The 15,741-nt window shown below is 39.1% G+C and overlaps 1 protein-coding gene across 1 annotated transcript in view; it reads left to right on the top strand.

The window, feature by feature from the left end:
* The window catches only part of trappc9 (trafficking protein particle complex subunit 9), a 168,556-nt gene that overhangs the window by 1,031 nt on the left and 151,784 nt on the right, over nucleotides 1-15,741 (top strand). The window contains 8 exon segments of the mRNA XM_056741217.1: nucleotides 370-970; nucleotides 2,329-2,474; nucleotides 2,822-2,947; nucleotides 5,004-5,030; nucleotides 6,652-6,773; nucleotides 8,273-8,398; nucleotides 9,289-9,505; nucleotides 12,913-13,056. Of these exon segments, the coding sequence (XP_056597195.1) occupies nucleotides 375-970; nucleotides 2,329-2,474; nucleotides 2,822-2,947; nucleotides 5,004-5,030; nucleotides 6,652-6,773; nucleotides 8,273-8,398; nucleotides 9,289-9,505; nucleotides 12,913-13,056 (1,504 nt within the window). The 5' untranslated portion in view covers nucleotides 370-374.

The raw sequence follows: 15,741 nt of genomic DNA, 5'->3' as shown, positions 1-15,741 counted from the left end.
AGAGTTTCATTTCATTTTCAGTCTTTATATGTATTGAATGCTTGTCATGAATAATTGGCATATATCTATGTTATTATGCTGGCTGTAGTGTTGATTTGAGATTTCGCATTGAAGAGAAGAAGCCTATACAATAGGCTATAATCTTTATAAAAAAGCTGAAAATATACTATAATAGTTATAAAAGGTTGTAAATATTTAAACTGTATTTTTATAATGTTTAATACATAAAATATGTGTATTTCACAAAATATACAAATAAAAATCTTGAATTAAAGGTTACAGCCGTGGCTTTTGTCATTACCAACAGATGTACAAAATAAGCTGTTTGATACAAAGTCTGCAAGGAATAACATTGTTTTGTTTCTGTAGAGTTTATGTCTGCAGATATGAGTGTCCCAGACTACATGCAATGTGCTGAGGACCATCAGACAGTCCTGGTCGTTGTTCAGCCTGTGGGCATCGTCCCAGAAGACCAGTTCTTCCGCATCTACAAACGCATCACCAGCGTCAGCCAGGTCAGCATCCGAGACTCTCAGCGTGTCCTTTTCATCCGTTACCGGCATCACTACACTCCCGAGAACAACGAGTGGGGTGACTTCCAGACGCATCGCAAAGTCGTGGGCCTCATCGCCGTGACCAGCTGCGCCACACCCAAAGAGTGGCCACAGTTGTCGGACCGTTTCCACGGGCAGAAGGAGGTGTTCGGCTCGACTCTGTACGACTCACGGCTGCTGGTCTTCGGGCTGCAGGGGGAGGTGGCCGAGCAACAGAGGACGGATGTGGCATTCTACCCGAGTTATGACGATTGTCCCGAAGTGGAGAAACGGGTTGAGGACTTTGTGGAGTCCATATTTATCGTCCTGGAGTCGAAAAGGCTTGACAGAGCCACAGATAAGTCCGGAGATAAGATCCAGCTGCTGTGTGTGCCCTTTGAGAAGAAGGACTTTGTCGGGTTGGACACGGACAGCAGGTGAGTTTTTGCTCAGAATGCAATGCCAAAGTAAGAAATTATTAATAACTTTGTTTTTACCAACAAAGCGAGTGATGGACTGATGTGGGGGTTTCATGTCTGAAGAACAGCATTTTTGGCACACAACTCTTTAATGAAGTGATTTTTTTAGGAATCTTTCTTATATATTCTAGTAATTGTATTAAATGTAAGTGGCTTTTTCACTTTTAAGTGGGTCTAAAATCACAACAACAACTTTAAGGCAGCACTGTTGCAGTGTAACTGATAAAGTGATACTCTTGAATAAATGTTTTTGCTATAATTCTCTCAAATATATATAAAAACAAAAGATTATTTGAGAACATTATTAAGACTGAATGCACAATGGTAAATATCATATACCCAAGATTCACACGACATGATCAGTTTTTTGGACAGCCGTGTATGATTTTCTATCCTGTTTCATGTTTTTTGTTTTATCCTTGTTGCTGTTTTTTTTGCCTTGTTTTATTATCTTTCTTCTTTTCTTTCATACTGTCCTGTGAGTTTTTTATTGGGTGTGAAAAGGTGAGCCGGTAGATCTACTGCTTTACATCATTCTTACCCAATCGGCCTTTTCCCATCCCCGTTAGAGACAGTGGTTGGACCAGCGTCTGAAGCTGTTTGGAAAGTCAATATGTTTGCAGATATTATACACTTAATCCTTTAAACAATAAGAATATGATTTTCAGGAATCTGGTACCTGCCATGGTCAAGTGTTTGTCCAAGTTCACTCCTCACCTGTTAAATGCAGAAATGCACGGATATCATGCGGTGATTCATGAGTGATCGCTCGCGAAGCTTTTGTGCCTATGTCATCTACACTTTCAGCATGAATCTGAATATGACATCCGTGTGCTCAGAACGAACTGAGCAGAATTTACACTTGATTACTGTTGTGAAGACTATCAGAAGACCCAGTTAAAAAAGACAAATCTAATATTGGACACTTGACGCTGGTACCTGTTGGGGTCCTTCCATCACAATTTTACCTCCCCCATTTTCACAAAACTGTTAATCCAGTGGAATAGATACCAAGATGCTTTTTTGCCTCTTTAGTTAAAACCCCGGTAGCCCTGCCTGTGCTTCTTTCACTGCAATGACTCGAACTTTCCCCTCTCTGTCATAGTGATAGATAACTGAAGAACCACATCAGCATATTGATGTTTCATTGAAGGAGATCCAAATGTAGCCGCATTGATAAAAATATCCTGAACTAAATATGGCTGACGTCATCCGCGCTTGGCTGCCAGCGTGTCTTGCGTTGATAAATGGCCGAGCTCTGTGTGTAAGAGATGAGCTTTTGTCTGAATTAAAGCGTGTTTTTTCTTTCTCCTCAGGCACTATAAGAAACGCTGTCAGGGCCGCATGAGGAAGCACGTGGGAGATCTGTGTTTGCAAGCGGGCATGTTGCAGGACGCTTTCGTGCATTATCACATGTCCGTGGAGCTTCTGCGATCAGTCAATGACTTCCTCTGGCTGGGAGGTAAGACAGCGATGGATTACCTGTCTGATTAATAATTGAAAGACTTTTCTTTAAATGTGTTAAGATGTGCTGGGGTGAGAAATTGGTATTAAAAACATTTTTGATGGTAGCCTAAACCTGAGCCAGTGTTTTTAAGCGAAATTGTTTTCTAAGTGTGTGTAAAGAAATAGGAAATATATTTGTAGAAATCCCTTTTTTATTATTCTTAAATGATAAATTGTGTTAGCAATTTAGTCTATTCATTTTAACACGTTTGCTCAATTTTTTTGTAATACCTACCTGCAGCATTCACATGCGCTCGTCTGTCCTGAATAAGAACAGCAAGTTGTTTATGTTTTCCTCCTCAGCTGCTCTGGAGGGATTGTGTTCGGCCTCTGTCATCTTCCATTACCCAGGAGGCACTGCAGGGAAGAGAGGAGCCCGTAAGCCTGGGCTTTCCTCCGCTGCAGATGCTGGCAAGAGACACAGACCTGGTCAGTGTGTTCAGACTGCTTCCCTTTCTGTCTTTCCTTTTCTCGTGATTCACTGTATGATCTAGTATAAAACAGATTGTTTTTGTTTTATATATGTCCTAAACATCCAAGGAGGGAAAACGAGAAACTTAGATTGAGATGAATGTCTAAAAAAAGTCACAATTAACCAAAATTTACCATCCAGATCTTTGTTTGAAGGAAAGTGTAAAGTATGAAGTGTCTCCTTAGTATTAACATAACTCTGCATGTGCTAAGATGTAGCGCTATTAGTGTCATCGGCTGTTTATTTTTCTTATGAAACATCATTAGTAAATCATCCTCTCTCATCCACAGACAGCAGCAGAAACATCCGGTCTAAACCAGAGACATACAAATGATTATTATTAGGGCTATCAAATCATCAATTGCGATGAATCGATTACAAATGAATAACAAATATATTATTTTATCTATATTTCTATCTCAATATATTTTACTTAATGTATACATATAAATATATATATTACTTTTATTTCTTAAATATATATAATACTGTTCAATACTGTACACTATACACGCCAGTGACGCCACTCAAACATATATTATGTAAACACAAACATTTGTTTTGTAAAATCTTTTTAAAGTAAAAAAAGAACAATCTCTAATTTTAGTCTTCTAAAATCACTTTGACTTCAAATCGGTTGAAGTCAGTGCTTTTAGAAGTGGTAATTCAATTGCAGGAGCCATATGGTTCCATCTTGTTTTTTTCTACTGAGAATGAAATTTTGCGTTTTTACATTTGATACAAGTGAATACTTTTTTAGGGCCACAGTGTAGTAGACTATTTAGCGGATGTATACAGCCCTGGTCCAGATAGCACTTCCTGTTTCACTTTATTAGTCTTTTTACTTTCACAAATGCGACACTGGACCACAAAACTTAATTAAGTCTTAAGGAGCTCAGGAACATTTTTAGTATAGCCAAAAATACTTAAATATTGTTTTTTCTTTTTATGCCAAAATCATTAGGATAGTAAGGAAAGATCATGTTCCATGAAGAAATTTTGTAAATATCCTATCGTAAATATATCAAAACTTGAGTGGCTAATATGCTATACACTCACCTAAAGGATTATTAGGAACACCTGTTCAATTTCTCATTAATGCAATTATGGTGGTGGTGTAATGGTTTTGGGGGATGTTTTCTTGGCACACTTTAGGCCACTTAGTGCCAATTGGGCATCGTTTAAATGCCACGGCCTACCTGAGCATTGTTTCTGACCATGTCCATCCCTTTATGACCACCATGTACCCATCCTCTGATGACTACTTCCAGCAGGATAATGCACCATGTCACAAAGCTCCAATTATTTCAAATTGGTTTCTTGAACATGACAATGAGTTCACTGTACTAAAATGGCCCCCACAGTCACCAGATCTCAACCCAAGAGAACATCTTTGGGATGTGGTGGAACGGGAGCTTCGTGCATCCCACAAATCTCCATCAACTGCAAGATGCTATCCTATCAATATGGGCCAACATTTCTAAAGAATGCTTTCAGCACCTTGTTGAATCAATGCCACGTAGAATTAAGGCAGCTCTGAAGGCGAAAGGGGGTCAAACACAGTATTAGTATGGTGTTCCTAATAATCCTTTAGGTGAGTGTATGCTAAGGACTTCATTTGGACAACTTTAAAGGCGATTTTCTCAATATTTTGAAACAGGAAGTGCTTCTGAACCATGTGTCTACGTTATGCACAATAGTCTATTTTAAAACAGTTAACATGTTGCAAATGAATTATTTTATTTTACAACTAAAAGAGTGTTTAATTGTGTCTTTTTAAAGCTCGAATGCTTTCCAAACGTCTGCTAATGGCAATTATTCATAACTTATCCCTCACTTATTTACTGCATGTCTGCCACGACAGATGCCATACTGACGCTTTATCATAATAAATGGATGTTGAGATAATAAACAGACATTATGAGCTCTTATATGTGCTGTACTAACACTGCAGCCCTTGCCAAAGAGTCAACCAGTATCTGTCTCTCTCTCCGTTTATCTGTCTGTCTTCAGGCGCACAGGAAGTTCTCATTGATCCAGGTACAGTAAAGCGCATGTAGCTCTAGATATGGCTTTTATCCTCCCTGGTGTGTGTGTTTGTCTCGTAGTTTTAGTTATATTGTTGTGTTTGAGCATGCGTGCAGGTGTTTGGGTTCTTTTGGTTCGATGTAAAAGTCTTTCTTGCAATCATTAGATGGGCTGTTAGTTTTTTCTGCTTGATTCTCTGCTCAGATTTACGCAGACAGAAGCAATTATCAGACTTAATGACTGTTGGACTGATTCGTCAAACCTCTATTAAACAATCCTCGGCGAAGATACTCTCATTACACTTTGATTGGGTTTTTCAAGTCATTTTTCTGATCCATCGGTGTGCTTTGTGATCCTCCTTCCTCATCAGGAACATCTAATCACTGTTTGACTGCTATTCTTCTGAGTTCATGTTGATCTTTCAACCCTGTTGTTTATTTGAAACAACAATATGTTTGAATACAAGAAATATCAGTTGTACGGAAGGTGACCCAGATTTGGTTTTGAAGTTCTATAGCTTACAGTTTGGATATGAAGTCACATTGAGATTTTCATATCTTTGGTATTGTACCTTATCAAGATACCATAAGACAAGTTTGCTCTGCAAAGCAGCAAGTATTGCTTGTCTACAGATTCTAAGATACGCCCTTTTCACAATGACGTAATTTAACTTCCGCCTTTTTGCAAAGCAGTTTATCATAACATCCGTCTTGCAACAAACAAGGAGTAGAAGAAGAAAAACTTCCGTTTTACATACCCCTTAACTTTTGAGCACAACTGTATACCCCCCTGCCACAAAATAGATGATTACTCCATAAACATTCAACCATGACTTTCATTTAAGCATTTATTTCAGAAAAATAATGTACAAGATGAAAAGTTTTAGCCAGTTGACTTGCAATGACCCCTAAATCAACTCTACCACCAGAGGGCAGTGTAGTGTGTCGAGTCTTGGTATAAACCAGAAACATGAAATGTACATGTACACTCTTCACAAATATCATCTTTTAAAGAAAAGATTGTTATACGCAAAAATTTGTTTGTAATTGATTTCCTGTCACTGTAGCACAGGTTACAGAGTTATTCCAGCAGCTCTTTGGCAGACATACAGATCTCTGAAGTGCTATTTAAAAGCTTTATTTTTAACATTAACCCTGTCACGAATGGATAGGGTTTAATTGGTTTCATCCACTGGGATTGAAATGAATGCTTACATCTACGGTTAGGTAATATTGTTAAAGATGAATGTAATTAAAAGTCCTTACAGAGTTAGAGAAGGTTTGATGAGAACATTTCTTTCGAATAACGTGCACTGGTGAGTCATGCACAGTAAGGAACATTTATTCAGAAAGTAAATGGAATCTCATTTATTTTCTTGTCATCTTTAATAAGTGTTGTGTGTTTAGTTGTTTGTCTTTTTGGCAGAGATTTTGTTTGGTAAAGCATGACTCATCCTTCAGTTGAAAAATAAACTCATGGGTGTGCTGTAGTATTTGACATGTTTATTTACGGCTCTTTTGCATTGCATTCCTACATGTCAGAATGACATGATGCAAAGTCTTTTAACTATATTTTAGTTTAGTTGTTTTTGAGATTTTTCGAGGAAATGTCACCGTCTCTGTTTCCTGTCCAGGTGCCCTGACGACCAATGGGATCAGTGCGGACACGAGCGCGGAGATCGGAAGGGCCAAGAACTGTTTAAGTCAAGAGGACATCATCGAGAAATACAAGGAGGCCATCTCATACTACAGCAAGGTAACTAACATGTCAATTGTTTCATTAAAAGTCTTGCGCAGAAACTTCTTCGTGGCATCCTATTTTCCATGTTCTCTTTTACCCCTAAACCTATTTTGATTTTGCATTGCATGAAAACGTAACGATAGGATATTAACGGAGCCCTGAACGTGTTGCATTGTCTTAATGGAATTACTGCAGAGAATCAGACCCTGTGTGTGCTATCTGACAAGTGTGATATCTTTGGTTTGATGATCTTTGTATTATTTCTACTTTCGTTTAAGTTCTCTAAATCACTCTAATGCATGACCGCTTGTGGCTGAATGCTTTGTTTACAAACTCATTATTCACAATTTAATGCACAAAGTGAAAGTAATGCGTCTGGCGCACAGAGAGGTTGTGCAGGTCCAGACTTCAGTTTTTTTGTTATTTATGTTAGTAAGTCCGGTCTTTCTGACTTTATTTTCTCTGCGTGTGGCGTTTGTAATGGAAAACCTTTCACTACAGGCTTATGAATGGATCTTTATTCAGTGTCATTCATCTCAAATGCTTCATTCTGCCACATCAGCGGTTCTGCCACTTGTCACCTGGGGGCACTAGAGACTCGTAATTGAAAAGATTTTGAGGCACTCTTTGGCAGTGGTTGCTGCTGAGCTTGGATTTTTCTTGATAGATTGGATGTCATTAGTTTTTTTTTACATTACATTATTAATTGGCATAAGCTTTTATCCAAAGCCACTTATGGTGCATTCAAGGTAAACATTTTATCAGTATGTATGTGTGTTCCCATGAATCATGACTTTTGTGCCGCAAACACAATGCTACATATCTATGAAGAGAGATGTTTAGATATGAGATATGGAAATAAAATGTATTTTGATCTTTAACACTGTGTCTAAACTGGACATGGTGCGATGCGACAAAAGACTATAGAACGCACTAGAACCCATTATAATAAAAAAATTGTCCACACTTGATGTGGCGAGACAATCCCATTACAACAAACCGGTCGCGTCCAGTGTAGATACTGTGCAAGTCTATACTGTCTTCGTTTTTTGACCTAAAACATCAGGAAAGCCAAAACTCGTATAGTTAAAGACCACTTCACAAAATCCATATGCACTTCCAGTTTCAGTATTTATGTATTATTATTTTTATCTTACATGTATAATCAAATCCTAAAGATATTTGTTTAACAGTTTGAATCATTAATACATATTTTGTCAAAAAAGTTCTTCAAGCATTGAACCAGCAATTATTATGTCATCCAAAGTGGTCTTTAAAATTCATATAAATGTTGCTTGTACATAAAGTCGAGAGCAGGATTTAAATGGTGTAAATTTCAATCTATTTGTCAGACAGAGCTCTTATGTGGTTAAAGCATTTGTGTTGTACAGGCTGATCTGGGATCAGGATCAAATGTTTAGCAGCACTGAGTTGACATACACTGTCCCGTAGGTTTTACGTTAGAATGTTATGTGAACAAATGTATGCTCAATCTTTCTCCTTTACTCTCTTAGTATAAGAGCGCTGGAGTGATCGAGCTGGAAGCTTGTATTAAAGCTGTCAGAGTTTTGGCCATTCAGAAACGGTCCATGGAGGCATCCGAGTTCCTTCAGAACGCTGTTTACATCAACCTGGGCCAGGTGAGCACTCGCACGAAGCGCTTGACTTTAGATCTGAGATGTCACATAGAAGACGCATTCATCCCAATTGACATACAGTACAGACCAGACTTACAGGTAATTCAGTAATTCATGTTAATTGCTCATCTCTTGTGGGTAGTTCTTGTGAGGTTTGCACCTGTTCTCTAACCAGAATTCCACAGAATACTTTGAAGAAATTCTACCCATGACTCTTACATGTTGGTTTAAACGATATTGAAACTTATTAATTAACTTTTTGTTGAATTTCAAAAACAGTCACAGTTTACATGGTTGCAAAGCAGCTTTACAAAAAATAAACTGTAGAACAAACATGAGACAAATCATAACAGTCGTAGTGTCTTTAAGGTATTAGTTGAACCATTAGATTAAATGCAATATTAACATGCACTGATCAGATAAATCTATTGATAGAAATGCAATATAATATACATAACTATGTCTTCTGAGGTGTAGAAAGTCCTTACTTAATGATGCATTATGCTTTTATTGCGCTAGAATAAGTTGTTTCTATCTACATAGACTGCGGGTCCACTCACATGTAATTCTACATGTTGTTTGTATAGTAGCCCTAAACGGACAAACTGCTTTAGCGCATTTGGTAAAATCTCCTTCAGCAAAGAATGAAAACATGACGACATATTAGTTCTGTGTCAGCCACCGTAGTGCTTTGAAAGGAAGGAGTGGAGTGAGCCTTTGGTTGCAATTCACCACCTAACCGCTAGACGCCACTAAATTTCATACACTGGATCTTTAACTTCCAGATTTAACCCAAAAACACAACCCAGAGTCTTACCTCAACATAATTTTTTCATAAATATGTGGTTGATACTTTAATGTTGGTCTTTCATCATATGTTTGTCTGTGTTCAGCTGTCAGAAGAAGAGAAGATCCAGCGCTACAGCATCCTCTCGGAGCTCTACGAGCTCATCGGCTTCCACAGAAAATCTGCTTTCTTCAAACGGGTCGCTGCCATGCAGTGTGTGGCCCCCACCATCCCCGAGCCGGGCTGGAAGGCCTGTTACAAGCTCCTGCTGGAGACCCTGCCGGGATACAGCCTCTCTTTGGACCCGAAAGACTTCAGCAAAGGTGACACAAAACCTCTTTTTAGGTGAATTTTGAGTAAGTAGGTAAAAAATCAGTCATCGGACACCCAGTTGTAAGAAGATGCTTAAGTGTCTGTTTCAAAAACACATTCATGATCGCTTGCACTATCAAAGTTGTTCTCCGTCTCGCGAGCTGCCCTCTTGACGGTAAACAAAGACGTGATGTCTATTCGAGTCAAACAGAGATGCTATGCATACCTGATGTATGATGGACATGAACTTTCATCTTATACTGTAGTTATTTGGCTGCTGTTTGTTTTATTAATGCGAGGCATTAATGAGTTTCATTTCGTGTTCGCCCTCCTGCCTCAACCTGTTTCACCGTCATTCGTTTCAATGTCATCCCTCGTAAAACAGGAGCTGAATATAAATGGATGGTTTTCTTTTTATAACTCTGCTTTAAATGGGCTACGGTTTATTTGTAATCTTACCAGGCGGCGTAGAAGTAACCTTGTCGTCTTTGTGTGCTTTCAGAAAAGCCTTGTGTTTTGAAGGGCTCATCTCGAGGGTGATAGATATTCTGTCTGCTCATTGTGTTGGAAAACTGCGCAAAGAGGAGGTCTGACCCTGAGCTGTGATGTCAGACTCTTAAGGGTCTTTAACCGTATTCTTCATTTGAAAACCTTTCAATATTCTGTCTGGCACACGTGCACATGTGTGGAATGATAAGGACGTGTAGCTTTGGCCTGAGAGAAATTCAATTTGGTTTATTTCGATAGCATTGTGTCTGTAGCTATGTGTGATGTTGGAAAGCACTAGGATTGAAGCAGTGGTTCTCCAACGTGGTGCCCGCATTACCTTTTTGAGGTGTCTGGCATGCATAGAGCTAAACGAAAAGTGCTGCACATGATGACGCTCCGGACTATACCGTTCCGGCTAGTGCTGCATAGTCATTAAAGTTTATCATTTGCACATGTTTGTAAGTTTTGCCGATGTTCCATATCTGCGCTCTGGGCAGCAAATCATTTATAATCCATAGCCTATTTATGAAAAAGACAACCTACAGTTATTCTATTGCAGAAACCTCTATTTTCCTTTGTGATATTGGGCGCCAGATCATAAAGAAGGAAGGTTTTTGTTCTCTTTGACTCGCTGGATGGAAACAGTGCTTAATAGCAAATGTTTTGTGTTGTAATCCTGTATGCAGGGATTCAAGTTAAAAACTTTCAGTCCTTGTGTGGATAACATTCCTCAGATGCCTCAAACGGTGCAGCTTATGTTAAATAACGTGTTCAAATGCCCGGTTCGAATACCCAGGTGTTGCTCAGACGGCCTGGAGAGAAGAGAATTGAAGTCAGTACAGACAAAAGAGATTGCAGGGAGAGAGAGAAAATAGGTTTTTAATTGGCCTGGGAGTTCTCCTGCTCAACTCTCAATTACACGGAGAGAGAGAGAATTTATCATCAGACTGTGATTGATTGGGTTTAGCTCGACCAGTGTGTGCAGGGATTCAGAGGTTTCAGTTAACACACAGAAAGCAGAGATAGAAGCTCGGCAGGCCCTCGAGTAGTGTAAGCCGGTTCCCGGAGACTCACGGAGACCCGGTCACAGAGCGCTCGCAGACCCCACGCCACGACAGGAAGTTTAGTTTTGACTTTAATGCCGTTGTGTTTTTAATCTAACACGAGAATGAGATAAAACGTTGTATGGTCTGTGGAGGTTGTAGATTCGGACCACGTGGTGTGATCCATCACCATTGTTGCCCTTGTGAGAGACACACAATTTAAAGTGACTCCGGTGGGGGGGGGGCTTTACCCTGTAATTACTGTAATGTCACTTTGGATAATAGTATCTGCTAAGTAACTGCTTGCCAGAAACAGAAACCATCTTTTAGATATGAACTGTTTGTACTGGAGAAAAATTGTGTGTTACTGCAAGAAACATTGATCAAATGCGTGCGGTTGTTTTTGTTTATGTAGGAATCGATAGCGACCCTCCTCAGAGGTTTCATTTCAATACAAATACAAACAGAATAAGGTACAAATATCATCTGTAGGGCAGCGCGAGACAGAAATGGATGTGTCATCATCTCACAGGGCAAACGAAGATTAAAGTGTCCAGAGATGCCACCTAGAAACTATTAGAGACTTTCTTTTGTCTTGAGGGCTAACTTACTTTCTATAGGGGATGGTTTTGTTATTTGCTAGGTGGTGGTTTATTGGTCAACATTAAAAGCTTTTCCCCCCTGAAGTGTTGGCTCAGGTTGTTCCTTCAGTAGAATGTATTTTAACATGTTTTGAAGTCTTTATAATCATTTTCAATGTCATAGATGTTGATAGCTCAGGCGGCGCAGGAGTTTTGTCAGTATTTTTGTGAAGCGCTGCTGTTTCTGGTTCTCTCTTTTTCCCATGAGGCTTAGGGTGGATTTACATGAATTGAGTGTGAAAGAGCAAAAATGAAACAGTGTGGCGTGATAAAGCCACACCGTCATTACAGAGTGACTCTCACATTCTTCAAGATCAGCAGTTATCAGTGTCACCTCTCTACCTCTCTCTCTCTACCTCTCTCTCTCTCTCTCTACCTCTCTCTTTCTCTCTCTTTCTCTCTCTTTCTCTCTCTTCCTCTCTCTCTCTCACACTCTCTCTCTCTCCCTCTCTCTCTCTCCCTCTCTCTCTCTCCACTCTCTCTCCCTCTCTCTACCTCTCTCTCTCCACTCTCTCTCTCTCTCTCTCTCTCTCTCTCTACCTCTCTCTCTCCACTCTCTCTCTCTCTCTCTCTACCTCTCTCTCTCTCTACCTCTCTCTCTCCACTCTCTCTCTCTCTCTCTCTCTCTCTCTCTCTCTTTCTGTCCCTATCTCTCTTTGAGTTTTGTAACAAATTTTTGCTTTATTTTGTGATGTTGAATTATGTGCATTATATGACAGCTCTCTGACAATTTTATGAACGTCAGAGCAATGATGCTCTATTATGACAAAAATAATTTCTTAGGTATTTAGGTATAGGCGAAACTGAGCTCAAGATTTTTAACATGATCACTCACTGACTTTTGAAGCAAAATAACAAAACAAAAAACTTGAGAAAAAGTAACAACTTAAAAAAGCTTCACTGCTGTAGATCTTTGCAAAATGGAATGCTGCATAATAATAATAACACTTCAATGATTTTGTTTTTGTTATCGTTGGAAGCCAAAATTGACAATCACGATTAATTGCACAGCCCTACATCACAGTGAGACTTGCATTAGCCATCAGAGCTCAAATCTTGTTTTATTAAACTAGCTACATAAACAGAATATTGAACAGAAAAATCTTCTTTAAAAATAAGGGACAATGAGAAGTAATAAGCAGTCATTGGATGTCATTGATAAACAGTTTTTGTCAATCAGGAATCGAGTGAACTAATGTAATCCGTCACAAGCTGTTTCATTATTTTTGTATTCCTGTGTTGTAGGGACTCATCGTGGATGGGCGGCTGTACAGTTACGGTTACTTCACGAGCTGGTTTATGCATCTCGACGGATGGGGAACCCAGGACTGTCCGTCAGACATCTCTCCTTCTTACTGCAGACCATGCTGGACTTCCTGTCCGACCAGGGTAAGACACGCAATTCACTTTTAATAGAGTATCGCAGAGATGAAACTTGCACAGTTTTGCATATTACAGATTAACACAATATTTTTTTATTTTTGAAGCCTAAATATAATCACCAGCAGTAAAAAGATTACTTATGAACAGACTTAACTACATTACTACATTACACTACACAACAACTTTAACTTTATTAAGAACATTTTTCTTGATAGCAAAAATCCATAAAAAATTGACTATTGACTTTGAGGCGATAGCACCGGAAGTGCTACAATGCTTACTAGTTTCTGGGTTTAACATACAGAAATACGTCATCTCTGCGATACTCAATTCAGACTCTAAAGCCACTTTGCAATGTAAGTCACTTTTGGGTGTGGTTACACGAGGCCTTTCAGGCAGGTCTGGGTGAGCATTCGCTTTTATATAGAATGCATATTTTGCAATCGTAATTTGCATGTCTTATGAGCAACTTATAAACCAGAGACACAGAAAACACGTATCCGTGCCATATGACCTCTTAACACGTGTGGACGTCTGCGCTTGCTTGCAGGTGTGTGTTACCTTGAATTTCCCGAAAGCTTCAGTGTATTTGAAAAAGCAATTGATGTTCTTTTTGAGCTGTTCGTCCGCGGCGCACTTCACAGCGTCCTGTCCCCACAGAGTTGTGGTGTAATCCTGTCTGTCTCACAAACACACACGAGTGGGTCTGCAGCTCAGGGGTATTGCGCCCGTCAGGCTTATCGTTTCCTTCCAGACAGAACAAATCCAGGGTTCCCTTAGCTGAGCTCTGGGATTGGTCGAAGCTTGTTTTCAACACAGTGTCAGAGTAACAATGCCTCCCTGTGTTCTGATAAAACCCATTTCTACATTCCTCACTCCTTCGGGAGCCAAACGAATCATTCTTATTTTCTCTAAAGAGCTGTGCGATCCTTCTCGGTCTCTTAATGGATAAACCTGCATATCTGGAGTTTAGACGAGACCCTGAAAGCATCAGGGGTTAGAGTGGAAGATATCCGGCATATGTTCAAGTTTCTAAAGTTATAATGACACTTGTTTAGGAAAATTGCATGGATATGTGTAACAAATATGCATCTTATAAATCACTGCTAATAAGCTCTCCTCGCTTATCAAAAACATTTACTTAGTTATTGAGTGCAGCTGTAACATGTCAGAGGAGACCTGGCACTCCCGGCTTAGACTGGTTTTTTTCTGTCCATTTATTAATTATTGGAGTTTTGGTTCCTTGCCATGTGTCTGCTCACCGGGAGACTGTTGACATTAGATTAGCTCAGGGTTCTGTAAATGCCATTTAAATTTTTTATTTTTATTAACTTTTAATGGTCTTACTCTTTCTATCCATGGTACTGAACTGTATTCAAGATTTTTCTGTGTTTTTATTTTATTTTCTTACTGCAAAGCTGCTTTGAAACAATGCAACATTGTAAAAAGCACTATATAAAAAAATAATAATTACATTGAATCTGTGAAAACAAGCTATTTGGTGACAATAAAATTGTTTGGTAACACAATGAGATTCAATCAAAAAAAGGCTAAAATGAACTTTTTTAACCCCAGGATTGGGTCAGAAAGAGACGAGTCCAACCACTTGGTTGTGGTTTTACCTATGTTGGGTTGGTTCAGCCCAAAAGAATGGGTTTTTGTTACACATTGTTGGGTCAGCTGTTATTTATTCGCAATAAAGCACTCCCTCCCATATATTATTGCTTACATATATTATTGAAATTATCGAGTTTAAGAATATGAGCGCTACATTATCTTTGAAGCTTACCAGAAAAGTTTGTGTCATGTTGTGTGTTTACTGTTATGGTTTAACATTGTAGTTTTATTTCCTAAGTTCTTCACATTCAAGTGATTTGCGAACACTATTCAAACTGCTTGACGTGAAAAATCTTGACGTGAAAAATCTTGACGTGAGTATTTGTTCAAAATCTCCATCTCTGTTGGCCGTACAGAAATTCTTGTTTGTTCATTTACACGACTACCAGCTTCCCTGCTGTTCACATGATTGATCTTTGATTGAATTGAAAAATAAAACCCGTGCCGTCTGTGAGGTGAAGCACTCGCCGCTTTGTTTCAGGTCGGCTTCTTGTTGTTTTGCCGGTTTATCGCTAAAATTGATCAGATTTTTTAGAAAGCACACATTACAGTGAGATCTGAGTCCGGTTTATACTCTTGCATAGTGATTATCTATTCACAGGGCTTCTTAGGAACGGACTCGGCACAATGATGCTTTGAGAGATGGTGTCGTCTGGTTTAAACACATCAGCTCGACAGTGATCAGTGTTTAATGTCAATCTCAAGCTCTTGATGAGATTGCAGAGCAAAATAAATGTGTCACTTAAAGCTTCAGAGGTTCAGAACGGCTCGTGATGTACCGTCTCTTTGTGTCCTGTTTTATTAAGCCAGGGCTTTGAAGAACCCGCTCACGGGTCTGAGGGGGAAGCTTGTGTTCAACTTTAATGAATGCAGAAAGAGACGGAGGTGTAGAAACATACAGATGTGATAGAAAAGAGAGAAAAATAGACATATGGTTACAGGAGGGAAGAAGCGGGAAGGTACGATCGTAGCTGAGACCCCTGTGAAGCGCCAGCTTTAAAGTGATAGTTCACCCAAAAATAAAAAAGTTGTCATCATTTACTCTCCCTATTGTCATTTCAAACCTGTATTATT

This window comes from Triplophysa dalaica, chromosome 25, assembly GCF_015846415.1.
Source record: "Triplophysa dalaica isolate WHDGS20190420 chromosome 25, ASM1584641v1, whole genome shotgun sequence".
Lineage (NCBI taxonomy): Eukaryota > Metazoa > Chordata > Actinopteri > Cypriniformes > Nemacheilidae > Triplophysa > Triplophysa dalaica.
Note: the sequence above shows the minus strand (reverse complement) of the source record. Positions and strands in the feature narration are given on the sequence as shown.